Source organism: Macaca thibetana, chromosome 11, assembly GCF_024542745.1.
Source record: "Macaca thibetana thibetana isolate TM-01 chromosome 11, ASM2454274v1, whole genome shotgun sequence".
Classification (NCBI taxonomy): domain Eukaryota; kingdom Metazoa; phylum Chordata; class Mammalia; order Primates; family Cercopithecidae; genus Macaca; species Macaca thibetana.
In genome coordinates, this window is record NC_065588.1 from 20,868,041 (window position 1) to 20,881,000 (window position 12,960).

The 12,960-nt window shown below is 36.1% G+C and overlaps 1 protein-coding gene across 2 annotated transcripts in view; it reads left to right on the top strand.

Annotated features, from left to right (window-relative positions):
• The window catches only part of PDE3A (phosphodiesterase 3A), a 314,907-nt gene that overhangs the window by 267,116 nt on the left and 34,831 nt on the right, over window positions 1–12,960 (top strand). For both annotated transcript variants that reach the window (XM_050747593.1, XM_050747594.1), the window contains exons 6-10: window positions 1,300–1,519; window positions 5,111–5,196; window positions 6,324–6,478; window positions 8,533–8,670; window positions 11,280–11,391. In XM_050747593.1, coding sequence (XP_050603550.1) covers window positions 1,300–1,519; window positions 5,111–5,196; window positions 6,324–6,478; window positions 8,533–8,670; window positions 11,280–11,391 — 711 coding nt within the window. The remainder of the gene's footprint in view (window positions 1–1,299; window positions 1,520–5,110; window positions 5,197–6,323; window positions 6,479–8,532; window positions 8,671–11,279; window positions 11,392–12,960) is intronic.

Here is a 12,960-nt window from a genome sequence, read left to right on the forward strand (position 1 = left end):
GTTGAGCTGCTGGTTAGGAATTAACAATAGATAGGTTGAGAAAGAACTAGAAGGCAGTGCTGCTCTTCACACTGAAGCAAGGGGGGAGTGAGATTTCTCATCTTTAACAACAACAACAACAAAAATAAATCACAGTGCCAACAAGAAATTAAAAAGAAAATTATACACACACACACACACACACACACACACACACACTCTCCCTCAACAAACTTAATATTCTTTTCAGTGGACCAGAAAACCTTTGGTGTGACAAATCAAACTTTTGAGGAAGCTACATCCTGGAAACAAACTTTGCTGTAAGCCAACTGCCAGCTAACCGCACACATAATTTGATGATGTGAAGGTGGATGGCTGTAAATTTTCCTAAGTGGTGAGAAATAGAGAACGACTTTTAATAATGTTATTTCATTTGCCCTACAGTACATTGTTCAGCCATAAAATCATGAAAACCAGTAAGCAGGTTTTTGGCCAGAAGTTATTTCTCTCCTTTTTTCCATTTTAATTGCAGGCTGCCTTCTCTGTGTTTGGGAGAGAGTAACTTCAAAAGATACCTTCCTTGTCTTCCAACAGCCACACTTTGAAATCTAAGCCAGTGTCCTGTAAAACTCTTACAATCTAGAGTAAATACAGACAGTTTGGCACAAATACCCACACTTGAAATGGAAGCTTTAGGTCTATTGTTTGATCTGAAATGGATTATATTACATTTTAAAATGTTTTCTTCAAAAATTATTTCGATCAAAGCAATCTTTCACACCAAAAGGTCTTATTTCACTGAAACTGCGAGTTGTTAAGAAGGTTAATTTCCTCTCAGTAATGCATCTTCTTTATTTACATATTTTAAGCATCTGATGCCTGCTGAACTCTGCCCCAGATACTGGTTAATGTTTAAAACAATAGCAGATCCTGTTCCTGCTAAAACCTTCACAACCTAAGAGAAAATCAACATATGAGAAAATTTTAACTATTATTTCCATGTCAGAATGACAAGAAGAAACAAAAATGGGAGGAGAAAATAATATCCTGTCCTGAAGTTACTCCAGGACACCAAGGCTTTGACTGTACGTGCCAACGTTGCCACTATTTTTTTATGATGATTCATTCCTCCCATTGAATGCTGTGGAGACACCCCAACCGCACTGGCTTCAGATGTTGGTATGTGGAGGAGGCCAGCCCCGTGACCTGAGCAGGCACGTGGTTGTTACTGAGTTTGTAAGAGTCCAGGTGAAGTTCAACAGTTGCAATTTTGCATCTTAAAGACATTTGTTTAGTTACTTAACTCTCATTCTTTCTCAGGTGCCCTCGCTAAAATTTCACCTCTTTCATCGCCCTGCTCCTCACCTCTCCAAGGGACTCCTGCCAGCAGCCTGGTCAGCAAAATTTCTGCAGTGCAGTTTCCAGAATCTGCTGACACAACTGTCAAACAAAGTCTAGGTTCTCACAGGGCCTTAACTTACACTCAGAGTGCCCCTGACCTATCCCCTCAAATCCTGACTCCACCTGTTATATGTAGCAGGTAAGGATTTTTTATGAACTGAAGTTTAATAATAAACTTGATGATGGTTTTCCCCTAGAAATACCTACCACCAGCCCACGCAGCTTGGGGTTGGTTTGCCAAAGTAGTTGACAACCAAGTATAGGATAATGTGATTTGTGTTGAATAGACTACAATAAAAACTTATGTTTTAGTAGTTTTCTATTAACAAAGTTTAGAATCCATGCAGTTCATACAGCTAATCTTTAGAGAGGATACAAAATCGTTAGCTGTATGTGTTGCCTGTTTCCTGATGGTGAATATAGAAAATTTATAACTAAAAAATGATATCAAGTATTCTGTTGTAATGCTTCATTTTGTTGGAATGTTTGTACTTGTTCTCCAGGGAACTTGTTACATTGATATTAGCCATATTTAATTGTCAGTTTGCATTTCCCATTTTTACAGTTTAAAAATGTGTGAATAATACATCGCACAGGATGGTTGGACTCAAATAGTTTTCTGAATGCAATTTAAGCAATTGTATGTGCTATTCTATCATGTTGAAACAAAATTACAAAGCGTTATCTATCACAGAGGTTAAGAAAAAAATGGTCTAGCATGGTTAGAGTAATTATTTTGCCAAGGTTGTCACAAGAAATAATTATCTCTTCTTACTGGTTAATGTATTTTTATTGTTCTTCACTAATAGTTTGAATAATTTATCTTAAAGCATTATGGTATTTTTTTAAGTAGAAAAACAGTTGAGTGTTTTTAACTATGAGAGTACCTTGAATAAAATAGTATTTCATTTCTGAGGTTGATGAGGATAACTGTTTGAATAAATGAGTAACATGTTGGTTTTCTAGTATCAAATATTACTTCACAGACTCAGCTTTTTTCAATATATTCAGATTTAAGAAATAGCAACTTATATTAAGCCTTATAATTTTCATTTTCATATTTTTACTCATAAGCTCTGTAATTAAATGAATGTTCTTTATAATTTTTATTTTTACCTCCTTTCTCTTTACTGACATTTCTTTTTTAAATGAGAAATTATTTTCATTTGTTCGCCCAGAGCCAAAGTTATTCTACTATGCAAAAGTTATTCTGCTGCCTTCTATGAGTTTTTTTAATAAAATAATTTCTGCGGGATATTAATCTCATCTCTTTTCCACAAAAAAGCAAGTTCTGTAGTAAAATATTCAGAAGATATATCATACTTCCCTGTTAGAAATTCACAACACACATGGCTTTATTAAAAGTTCTGAGAAGCTCTGTTAAAAGAATCCCTCTTTATTTATTTTTGTTGTTTCATTTAGTGTTTTTTGAATTTATTTGACCACAGAACCAATTTATTTGGGTTAACACCCAAGAATTGCTCACGGATCTAATGTTTGGCAGAACACAATTAAGAAACATTGTTTTATTGTATGCACCCTGAGCCAAGATGAAGCCCAGTGGAGTAATCTTCATCAAGGACATCTGGGTTCAGCATTTTTAGGGAGAGTCTCCCACTGTGGGTTCCGGACTTTGGGAAAATAAGTCCCCTAAAGAAAGGAGAGAGATGTTCAGAAAAGCTCTACCACTCACATAGCTTTTTTCATCATAGTGTAGTTTTTTGTGGTTTTTTTTGTTGTTGTTTGTTTGTTTTTGTGTTCTTAGCAGGAAGAATGCAATGGGATTTTTATAAAAGGTTTCAGAGAAAAACAAGAGGATTTCACTGTCTACTTGTTCAGTAATGTTTATAAATCCAGTAGTGTGTGTTTTATTTGTTTGGGCTTTATAAATCTGTAATTCAAACCCGGTTTTATTATTGCCTTAAAGGCAGCCACCCATGTAGGCACAGAGAGCTCCAGAAACACACGACTAATTGTTGTGGTTTCCCCTGCTGAACTTGAAGAGTTTGGCGTTGAATCCCAGTCTCTTGGCTGCTGTAATGTCTATGCAACAAGCTATTTTTCTGGCATGAGAGCTGGCATATTGGAAGTACTAATTTAAATGGTCCTTTTAGGTATTACTTTGCAATGAAAAATTTTCAGGCTAATAAACTCAACTTCTTCTGAGCTTCGTCTAAGAATGTAAGCCTACCAATTCCATCTCCTTTCTTTTTCCTTTTTGTCCTATCATTTTCTTTTTGTTCTCTAACCCAGACTGACAGATTTAATAATTAGAAATATTTTACAGGTAATGTTTTTCTATTTACACTCAAGGGTTGAAAAGTAAAGTTACTTAGTATGCAGATGAGGTCTTCCTGGAAAATGCTCTTCTCTTAGCGCACACACGAGCACAATTCAGGGAAAAAAAATGATGAGTTATTTAAGATATTAAACAATAAGCTATCACTACTTTTTTCATTTTAGAGTGGGTAGTCTGTGGTTAAATAACAAACAAATAAATCCTCTGAGACCCTTTGTAATATTAGTCAGAAAGAAAGAACCCAGCAGCGAAATGCAGAATCAAAATCTAATCATGAAGTCTCTAAACAAGATAGAAGAGGGAAGAGCCGGTTTATGGCCTGAGCCAGGCCATTTGTGGGGTTACTGTTTAATTTTTGAAACAGTCAAACTTCATTCCTCCAACACCGTCTGGTAGAGCACATTGCTTACCTCTCTTAACTTTGTTTCTCTTGGTGGTTTATAGTACCTCTGGGGCCTGTTTCTCTCAACCAGCATCCTCTGTAGTCAGTCATACATTCACTGGTCATCAAAATGCACCCGTCTTTTGTTCATTTCCCTAGGGCCTTAACAAGTAACTGATCAATCTGATAAAAAGAAGTCAATTTTTTATTTTGTAGCAAAACGTAAAATTCATATACTATCATTCTGTTTCAACCTATCCTGTCTTAAAGGTCTGTTTAGACATGAAAATATCATAACCCAAATAAATAAATCTAACAATGAGGTTCTTTTTTTTTATTTTTTATTTTTTTTTTTGAGATGGAGTCTCACTCTGTCACCCAGTCTGGAGTGCAGTTGGTGCAATCTCCACTCACTGTAGCCTCCATCTCCCAGGTTCAAGTGATTCTCCTGCCTCAGCCTCCCTGAGTAGCTGGGATTACTGCGTCCACCACCCCACCTGGCAAATTTTGTACTTTTAGTAGAGACAGGATTTCACCATGTTGGTCAGGCTGGTCTTGAACTCCTGACCTCAGGTGGTCCAACTGCCTTGGTCTCCCAAAGTGCTGGGATTACAAGCGTGAGCCCATAATGAGCCTTTAAGCAGCCTGGCCCATATTGAGGCTTTTAAGCAAGCACAGAGGTATTTATTGTGGCAGATAACCCTTGTCCAAATATAGATCAACACCTGCAAAATGGCCACTATAAGTAAGTCGCAGCCTATACCAGTATTCTCTAAATAATCTAACAAAATTTTACCATCACTTTCACCTCAAATATGATCTAGGTAAAGGAGGAGGAGACTGAGAGTCAAATGAACTTTCTAATCCTTTGTAGTGACTACTGTCTCACAAAAAAGAAAGTAGTACACTGCATATCAGCATTTATGTATCAAACAAAATGAATATTTTCACAAAACAAATAAGCAGAAGGTAGAAATATTTGATTATTGTTGTTTATCTTAATGTAGATGTAGATGGTATGTGCCTATGACTTTTCCAATGTTTTTTAGCTGTGGCAGACCATATTCCCAAGGGAATCCCTCTGACAAGCCCCTGGAGAGAAGTGGGGTAGCCACTCGGACACCAAGTAGAACAGGTAATTCATTGTTTTGGATTCTGTTTCCCAAAGTGGAAATTGCCTTATTTTTGTTTTCCTGATCAAAACGGTGACCTACATTTCTGATTTTTTGGGGGGTGCCGGGAGACGTGGTCTCATGATGTTGGCCAGGTTGGTCTCAAACTCCTGGCCTCAAGTGATCCTCTCGCCTCAGCCTCTTGAAGTGCTAGGATTGCAGGCATGAGCCACTGCGCCTGGCCTGATTTTTTAAATTGCAGATTTAAAAAGACAAGGGAGAAAATTAAAATCATCTGTACCCCTACTCACTGGAGTTAATCATTGGTAAAGTTTGGGTGCAAAGCTTTCCAAAATGTTTTTATACATTTCTACATGTGTATATTTCTAAAACACAAGAGGCCATTGTATATAATATATAGAACTATATAGAAATACTATTTTATCTTGCTACTTCTGACATTGGAAGTACTTTAAGTGGTTCCCAAAACATAGCAAATACTCAATAAACTTCCTTCAGGCACCTTACTCAGCTATGAGAAATGTCATAGGAGCTCAGAGAGCATAGACGTCAGACTCCGGGTATTTACCGATTGGTCTTTTAGTTAGCACGGTTTCCTGCTGACTGAAATGGCGACAGTGAAAAAGGGCAGATAAGGAATGAAGCCACAGGATTCTAAGAAATGGGATTGGATACATAGGATTTCCCATGCTCCCAAGCATATGCCATCACTCTGTGCTCTACAGAGTGCTTTACTCCTGGGTATGTCAATTCAATTTCTCCCACCTCACGTGCCCATTCTAGAGTGTTATAGTCACTCAGTGGTTTAATGTATAGGGAGAGAAATAGAGAAAAAAGAAACATAAAATCCTAGGATTTGTTAAAAGTATGAACTGTTGATCTAAAAAATATTATTGAGGGATTATTGAATGTCATGCAGATTACAGATTATAATTTCCATCTGTTTTACTTTGTTAACAGATGTGTGATGTTCTCCACCCTATGATCCTATATTCTTGGAGTATAAGCTCATGAAAGCCCTATTTCCCTAAATAGTATATTGACCATATGCATCTTAGCAAAATTTGCTTAAATGAGCCCCCTTTCCCTATTGTAAATCTCGTAATAAGTTGTTCTCTTTTAATTGTAGATGACACTGCTCAAGTTACCTCTGATTATGAAACCAATAACAACAGTGACAGCAGTGACATTGTACAGAATGAAGATGAAACAGAGTGCCTGAGAGAGCCTCTGAGGAAAGCATCGGCTTGCAGCACCTATGCTCCTGAGACCATGATGTTTCTGGTAGTCCCATATCATCACTTAACTCACTCATTTACTTGAGAGATCACCTTCTGTTACAGATATTGGCTTAGAAATGAATCTCTGAGACCAGGCATGGTGGCTAACACCTGTAATCCCAACACTTTGGGAGAACGAGGCAGGCAGATCGTGGGGTCAGGAGTTCGAGACCAGCCTGACCAACATGGTGAATCCCCATCTGTAATAAAAATACAAAAAAATTACCCAGGCATGGCCGGCTGCAGTGGCTCATGCCTGTAATCCCAGCACTTTGGGAGGCCGAGGTGGGCATATCACGAGGTCAGGAGTTCAAGACCAGCCTGACCAACATGGTGAAATCCTGTCTCTACTAAAAATGCCGAAATTAGCTGGGTGTGGTGGTACATGCCTGTAATCCTAGCTACTCAGGAGGCTGAGGCAGTAGAATCGCTTGAACCTGGGAGGTGGAGGTTGCAGTGAACCAAGATTGTGCCATTGCACTCCAGCCTAAGCAATAGAAGGAGATGCTGTCTCAAAAAATAAAAAAAAAAAATAAGTAAATAAATAAATAAATTTCCCAGGCATGGTGGCAGGCACCTGTAATCCCAGCTGCTTGGGAGGCTGAGGCAGGATAATGACTTGAACCCAGGAGGCGGAGGTTGCAGTGAGCTGAAATCATGCCGCTGTACTCCAGCCGGGGCAACAGAGTGACACTCTATCTCAAAAAAAAAAAAAAAAAAGAAAGAAAGAAAGAAATTAATCTCTGAAACATGAGATTACAGGTGTATTTCATCTGGATTGCACATGTATTACAGCCCTTCCCATACTTATCAATATATTTTTTCTCTTTCCAAGCATTATTGGTCTCTTAGTGGTTCTATTATCTGGTGATTAAAAGCATAAGCATTTACAGTTACACAATGATTACAGATATTTCTTAACCCCATCAAAAAGTATATACAGGAAAATGTATTATTTCATTCCTTAAAACAATATTTTATAAACAAAGAAAAGAAAGATGAAGGAAGGGAAGGAAGAAGATATTCATTGACTTAGGGCATCTGCTGGTTTTCTCTAGTACCTCCTTGACTTAGAACATAAACCAATATTTGTTTTTCTTATAATATTGTCAGGCATATATTGGCACTAGCCACCTATTAAAATATCCTTTAATGATTACTTACTTTGTGTATTTGAAAAGATCCATTTAAGGAGAATGGAAGCATACATTTGAGTCAACTTCATTGTGGGGAGGTGGCAAGTGGTAGAAAACTGTTGACTCTCAAGTGATCATCAATGGCTGCTATTACCATTTTTCTTTTACTGTATTTACTGTTTGTATTTCTAAGTCGGATAGATCATCAGGTAAAATAATTTATATGTTTCCTTATCCTCATTATCTATCTTTTTTTTTTTTTTTTTTTGGCAAATGTGCTTTTAATAACATCCTCGTTTGGGACCAATTATAAAAAACCTTTACTTTTACATAGTGCATGTTTCTCAAGAAACAGTCGATCACATGAAATAAATTAAAATCCCTAAAAAATGTGGCAACATTAATCCTATGTCCATTTTAAAGCATTAATATAAACTTAATAATAATGGTAGGAATGATCAAGTCCTCCTACTCATGGATTTCTTTTGAGAGCTTAATTTAAGGAGGGAACCCTCATCTCTGAAAAATTTACATAACTATGAAGAGACGTAAATTTACATGCAATTACAGAATATTCTGAAGTCTTTAAAACTTTATTTAAGAACCTTACAGTAGACCCAAAGTAGTTATACTAACTTATAGAAGAAACATCCATGTTTTTGCTGGAGTGTATATGGACCAGTGATAGGCAAGCACCTAATAGTGCAAAATTTATATCTGAAACAGCATTAGTTCCTTTCCTTCTTACTTTGGGGTCAATGTCTCATTCATCTTGACTTTTTTAAGCAAAATCACTTATTCACCTTGGAGTTTTAAGTCATTTATTTCCGATAGCCACAGTTGTTACTGAATTTCACAAAGCACAAATTGGCCTGTAGAAAAACTGCATGCTGTTTAAGTATTTTAACGTTAAACATTACAGGACAAACCAATTCTTGCTCCCGAACCTCTTGTCATGGATAACCTGGACTCAATTATGGAGCAGCTAAATACTTGGAATTTTCCGATTTTCGATTTAGTGGAAAATATAGGAAGAAAACGTGGCCGTATTCTTAGTCAGGTAAGAAATGCATTCATTCACACTAATTTAAATACAGGAAAAACAGTTCCTTGGTTGCTTAAAGCTCTGTAAATTCTTGACACTTGTGGATAGGTGTTGTGTGGAGAAAAGAAGTTTTAGAACACTGTAGATTCCTTGGTGGTGGGTTAACAGAAGAAACTGGAACTTCAAGTGAGTCGGATGTCATATTCTACAATTAAAATATGATTTATTTTTAAAGACAAAGTAGGCGGGGATAGAGATACATAGACAAGGGACAAATGATCTAGAATTCATAGAATTAAGCAAAAGAAAATCTGACTGAAGCCCCTAAAAGAAGAAAACTGCCTGTTTAGAGATACTAACTTATTGTCTGTAATTATTTTCAATGACTTTTTAAAAACTTTTGAATATTACAGCACTTAGACCTTATCAAAGGTAATACATTGTGCCAAAATGTGTTTCCTCTTAGTGCTCTGAGAAACACATCACATAGAGTTATAGAATAATACTGTTGCTGCATAACCAGCCTCTGAGTATTGTTTTCTTTAGGCTAGACTACTTTCATGGCTTTTCACATAAATAATTATTCGTTTTGCTGAAGAAGAAAGAAAACAAGTAGAAATTAAGAATTTGAAAATGTTTCAAACCACAAAACAAAATGATAGATTTGCTGTACTACGGAATACCCATTGAAATACACACCCTTAATTAATAAAGAGGATGGTGCGATAATGTGTATCAGCTTATCTTCACATGTTTTAGATGTGTTCTTATCAATTTGAGTAAGTATCACAGCAGAGATAGTAAGGACCATCAAACTTGTGAATATCAGACTTAGATAAGAATTCAGGACCCAACCCAGATTTATTGGAGCCACTAACACTTCTCTGCAAAACAATAGAAGAGAAATCACTGAAATGCTGATTTCTACGCAGTGCATCAGAGATGAGCTGTCTTTGGACCACTCAACACATGTCTCAATGTGGAACTTCGTTTGGGGTGAGGATCCTAATCTGTGAAGATTTAAGGGAAAAGATAGCAGGCCTTTCTTCTAGTGTTTGATTCTACAAGCACATATGGCTGTCTAGTCTGGGGGTACACTAACATTATTGATGGAATATGAGACAAAAAATTCTTACAAAGTCTGTAAAATATTCAATTTTGCCTCTGCTAGACTCTATTCTGTCCATCACCATGTTGAGGAATATAATGGCAGCCCTTGCACTTTACTAGGAGTTGAGAGTCCTGTTCTTCTTCTCTTTCTTTCTTCTCAGTGCTAAGCAACGTCTCACACTAGCTGATCTTAACGACAGATTTAAGGATAGTTGCTCTGTCCAATTCACCTTAGCCTCATACCTTACCTGGAAGACTGTGTATCTTCTTTCTGAAACCCATGGCAAACTGCAACTTTGAGGGAGTGATCTTTCCTGCAAATAAGCCTGTAATAGGGCCACAGGATGTGGCAATGAACCTAGAAGCATTTTCTCTCTTTATTTTATTTTAGTTTTTTTTTTTTTTACTAGGGAGTATGTTCCCTGGTATAGAGACACACATCTCATCTCATTTTATATTTGATGTATATCTCACAGACTCTCAAAAACTTAATCTTCACAGTAAATTTAGTGCAGGGTTTTTTTAAAATATGTATTTTATAGAAGAAGAAACTAAGGCTTAAAAGAGGATATGCTACTCTTCTAAAGTCATCTAGTAAATATTCAACCCAGGATTCCAAAGTAGATTTATCCATATCAGAAGCCCAGGGTTTTTACATTCCTTCAATTGCTTCTCATATCTTCATAAAACACCTTGACTTATTATATGTTCAAGTTCTCCAAATGAGGATTCGGACCTAGTAGAAAAGTGGTTATGATAACAGTCGGTTTTACAGCACAAATGACAGTGTACAGAATTTCATTACGGGTACCAACCGCTCCCTTGAAGTTCTGTGAGCTGGGAATGGGAGAAAACAACTTGACCCCAAAATTGCCACACAATGTTTTCTAAGAGTCCTGGATACCAGTAGACAATAAAAAGATTAAGGATAATTAACAATTAGATTCATGCAAAATTCAATAATGTATCTTTTGTTCCAATCATGTTCTAAAAACAGAGTAATATATTGATATATGATCCTCATTAGTCACTGTTTACTTTCCCAATTTCCCAGACATTAAACTTTGAACAAATGCAGCTTCAGATGACTTGCTCAGTAGAACTTTTTGAGATTTTTTCTTTTGAGTTTACAAGAACAAAAATTATGAAATTTTGGTTATGGAAAATATGCGTATATTTTTGCCATAGTACAACTTTAGGACAGTGAAATGATTTAATGTGAACATTCCAATACATCACCTTTTGGCTGTGACTAAGAGGAAAAAGTCTAATTTCAAAAGATTTTTAAAGAGACATGTACAATGGAAGTAAGTCCTCAGTTTCAATATACAGCCTGCCTTTTGATAATTATCATTTTAACCAATTTAAAAGGACATCCTTCAGATTTTGAAAAGGCATTTAGTGTTTTCAGTTACCAATATTTACCATTGTTGTCTTTATGTCTGACACACAGATAGAGATGTTTCATGTTTCATAAGGCTTTGTCTTTTTTTTTTTTTTTTTTTTTTTAACAGGTATCTTACAGACTTTTTGAAGACATGGGCCTCTTTGAAGCTTTTAAAATTCCAATTAGGGAATTTATGAATTATTTTCATGCTTTGGAGATTGGATACAGGGATATTCCTTGTAAGTATGCTTGATTTGTGAAATAATACTTTTAAAATATGTCAAATTTGCTGTGGGTAAGTGGGATAGTGAATCATTAGCAGGTAGCACAGAATTACACATGGTAGATACTCAATATGGAGACATCATATGGTGAATAGGAGATATCACCTGTGTTAGAATCCTGGCTCCTTTACTTTTCAGCTGTATGAGACCCTAGGGTTTACTTAAGCTGTATGTGCCTCATTTCTTAGTCCATAAAATGAGGATTATAATACCTGCTTCATATGATTGTTGGGATCAAATAAGATTATAATTTTAAAGAGGTTATTTTAGTGCCTGGCACACAGTAATTCCAACATAAGTCCACTTTAATATGGCTATTTCTTGGAAATAAATAAATACTAAATTTATTGCTCATTTAGTAACCCATCCCTTTTATTGGGTGAATTCAACTTTTGTTGTGGCATCTGAAGAGTTAAGTCACTATATATGTTTTCTCCACATAAGATAAAGTTGGCTGGTGTTTAGAGGGACAGGAGGATGATGGTCTGATGAATAAAATAGACATCTGGAAGTGGTTATGGAAAAATGATGAGAAACATTTTAAAAAATCAGGTAAATGGGAAGACCCAAGGGAAACACACAGTCAAGAATTCAAGCTTTGAGTCTTGTGAGAATAAGTTTCCCATTTATAATAACAAGAAATTGGAACACAGAGGAGATGTTAAATTTTCATTATGTAGCATTTCAGGAATCATCAATCAGAACACATAAGTAAAATGGTCCTACAGAGCTACAAAATATATGGTTTGGGAGACAATGTCTATAGGTCCAAACAGGGAAACTATGGAGATGTTCAAAAACCATGTAACACATTAAGGAAATAAATACATAAAAGAAAAATAATCAAACATAATATGTTGATTGGAGCATGTCTTGGAAATATGTTATTTAAATCGTATTTTGGCTTTTAAACTTTTAAAACTTTTAAAGTTTAAAACATTTAAGCTTAAAAGTTTTAAAAGCTTTTATATTTGCTTTTATGCACCTCAGACTTCAGAGTCCCGTAACTTCTTCATAATTGTAAAGAGCTGAAGTTACATTAAAAAAAAAATTAATACTGATAAAGCGTAAGTATTTCCAGGAAGGGGTATCACATTAACCTAGGGATTTACTATGAGCATATTGTTTTCAAAATCCCATCCACATGCTACATTGGAATGAATATGCACAGCAGATAGTGTATCATAGAAAAAAAGAATGAAGAACTGAATCTACCAATGAGATTTTCTGAAGAATATGGGACCAAAATACAGTCAGAGTAAGGCAGTTGGAGTAAGGCAAAGAGAAGCTGAACAGTACCAGGGCCCCTGGGAACATCTGGCTGACAAATCCATGGAAGTTGGAAGAGAAATATGAGAAAAGGGGTAGTTGGAAAGGATCTCAAGATAAGCCTTGCTTTCGTAATACAATTTTCCCAGGGCCCACCCTGGTTGGATGCCAGTGATTGACCTAAGTGTTCACAATTTCTCAAAGGTTAAGGAGTTACATAAATAAACTTTTATAGAAAGGAAGCCACTAAAAACA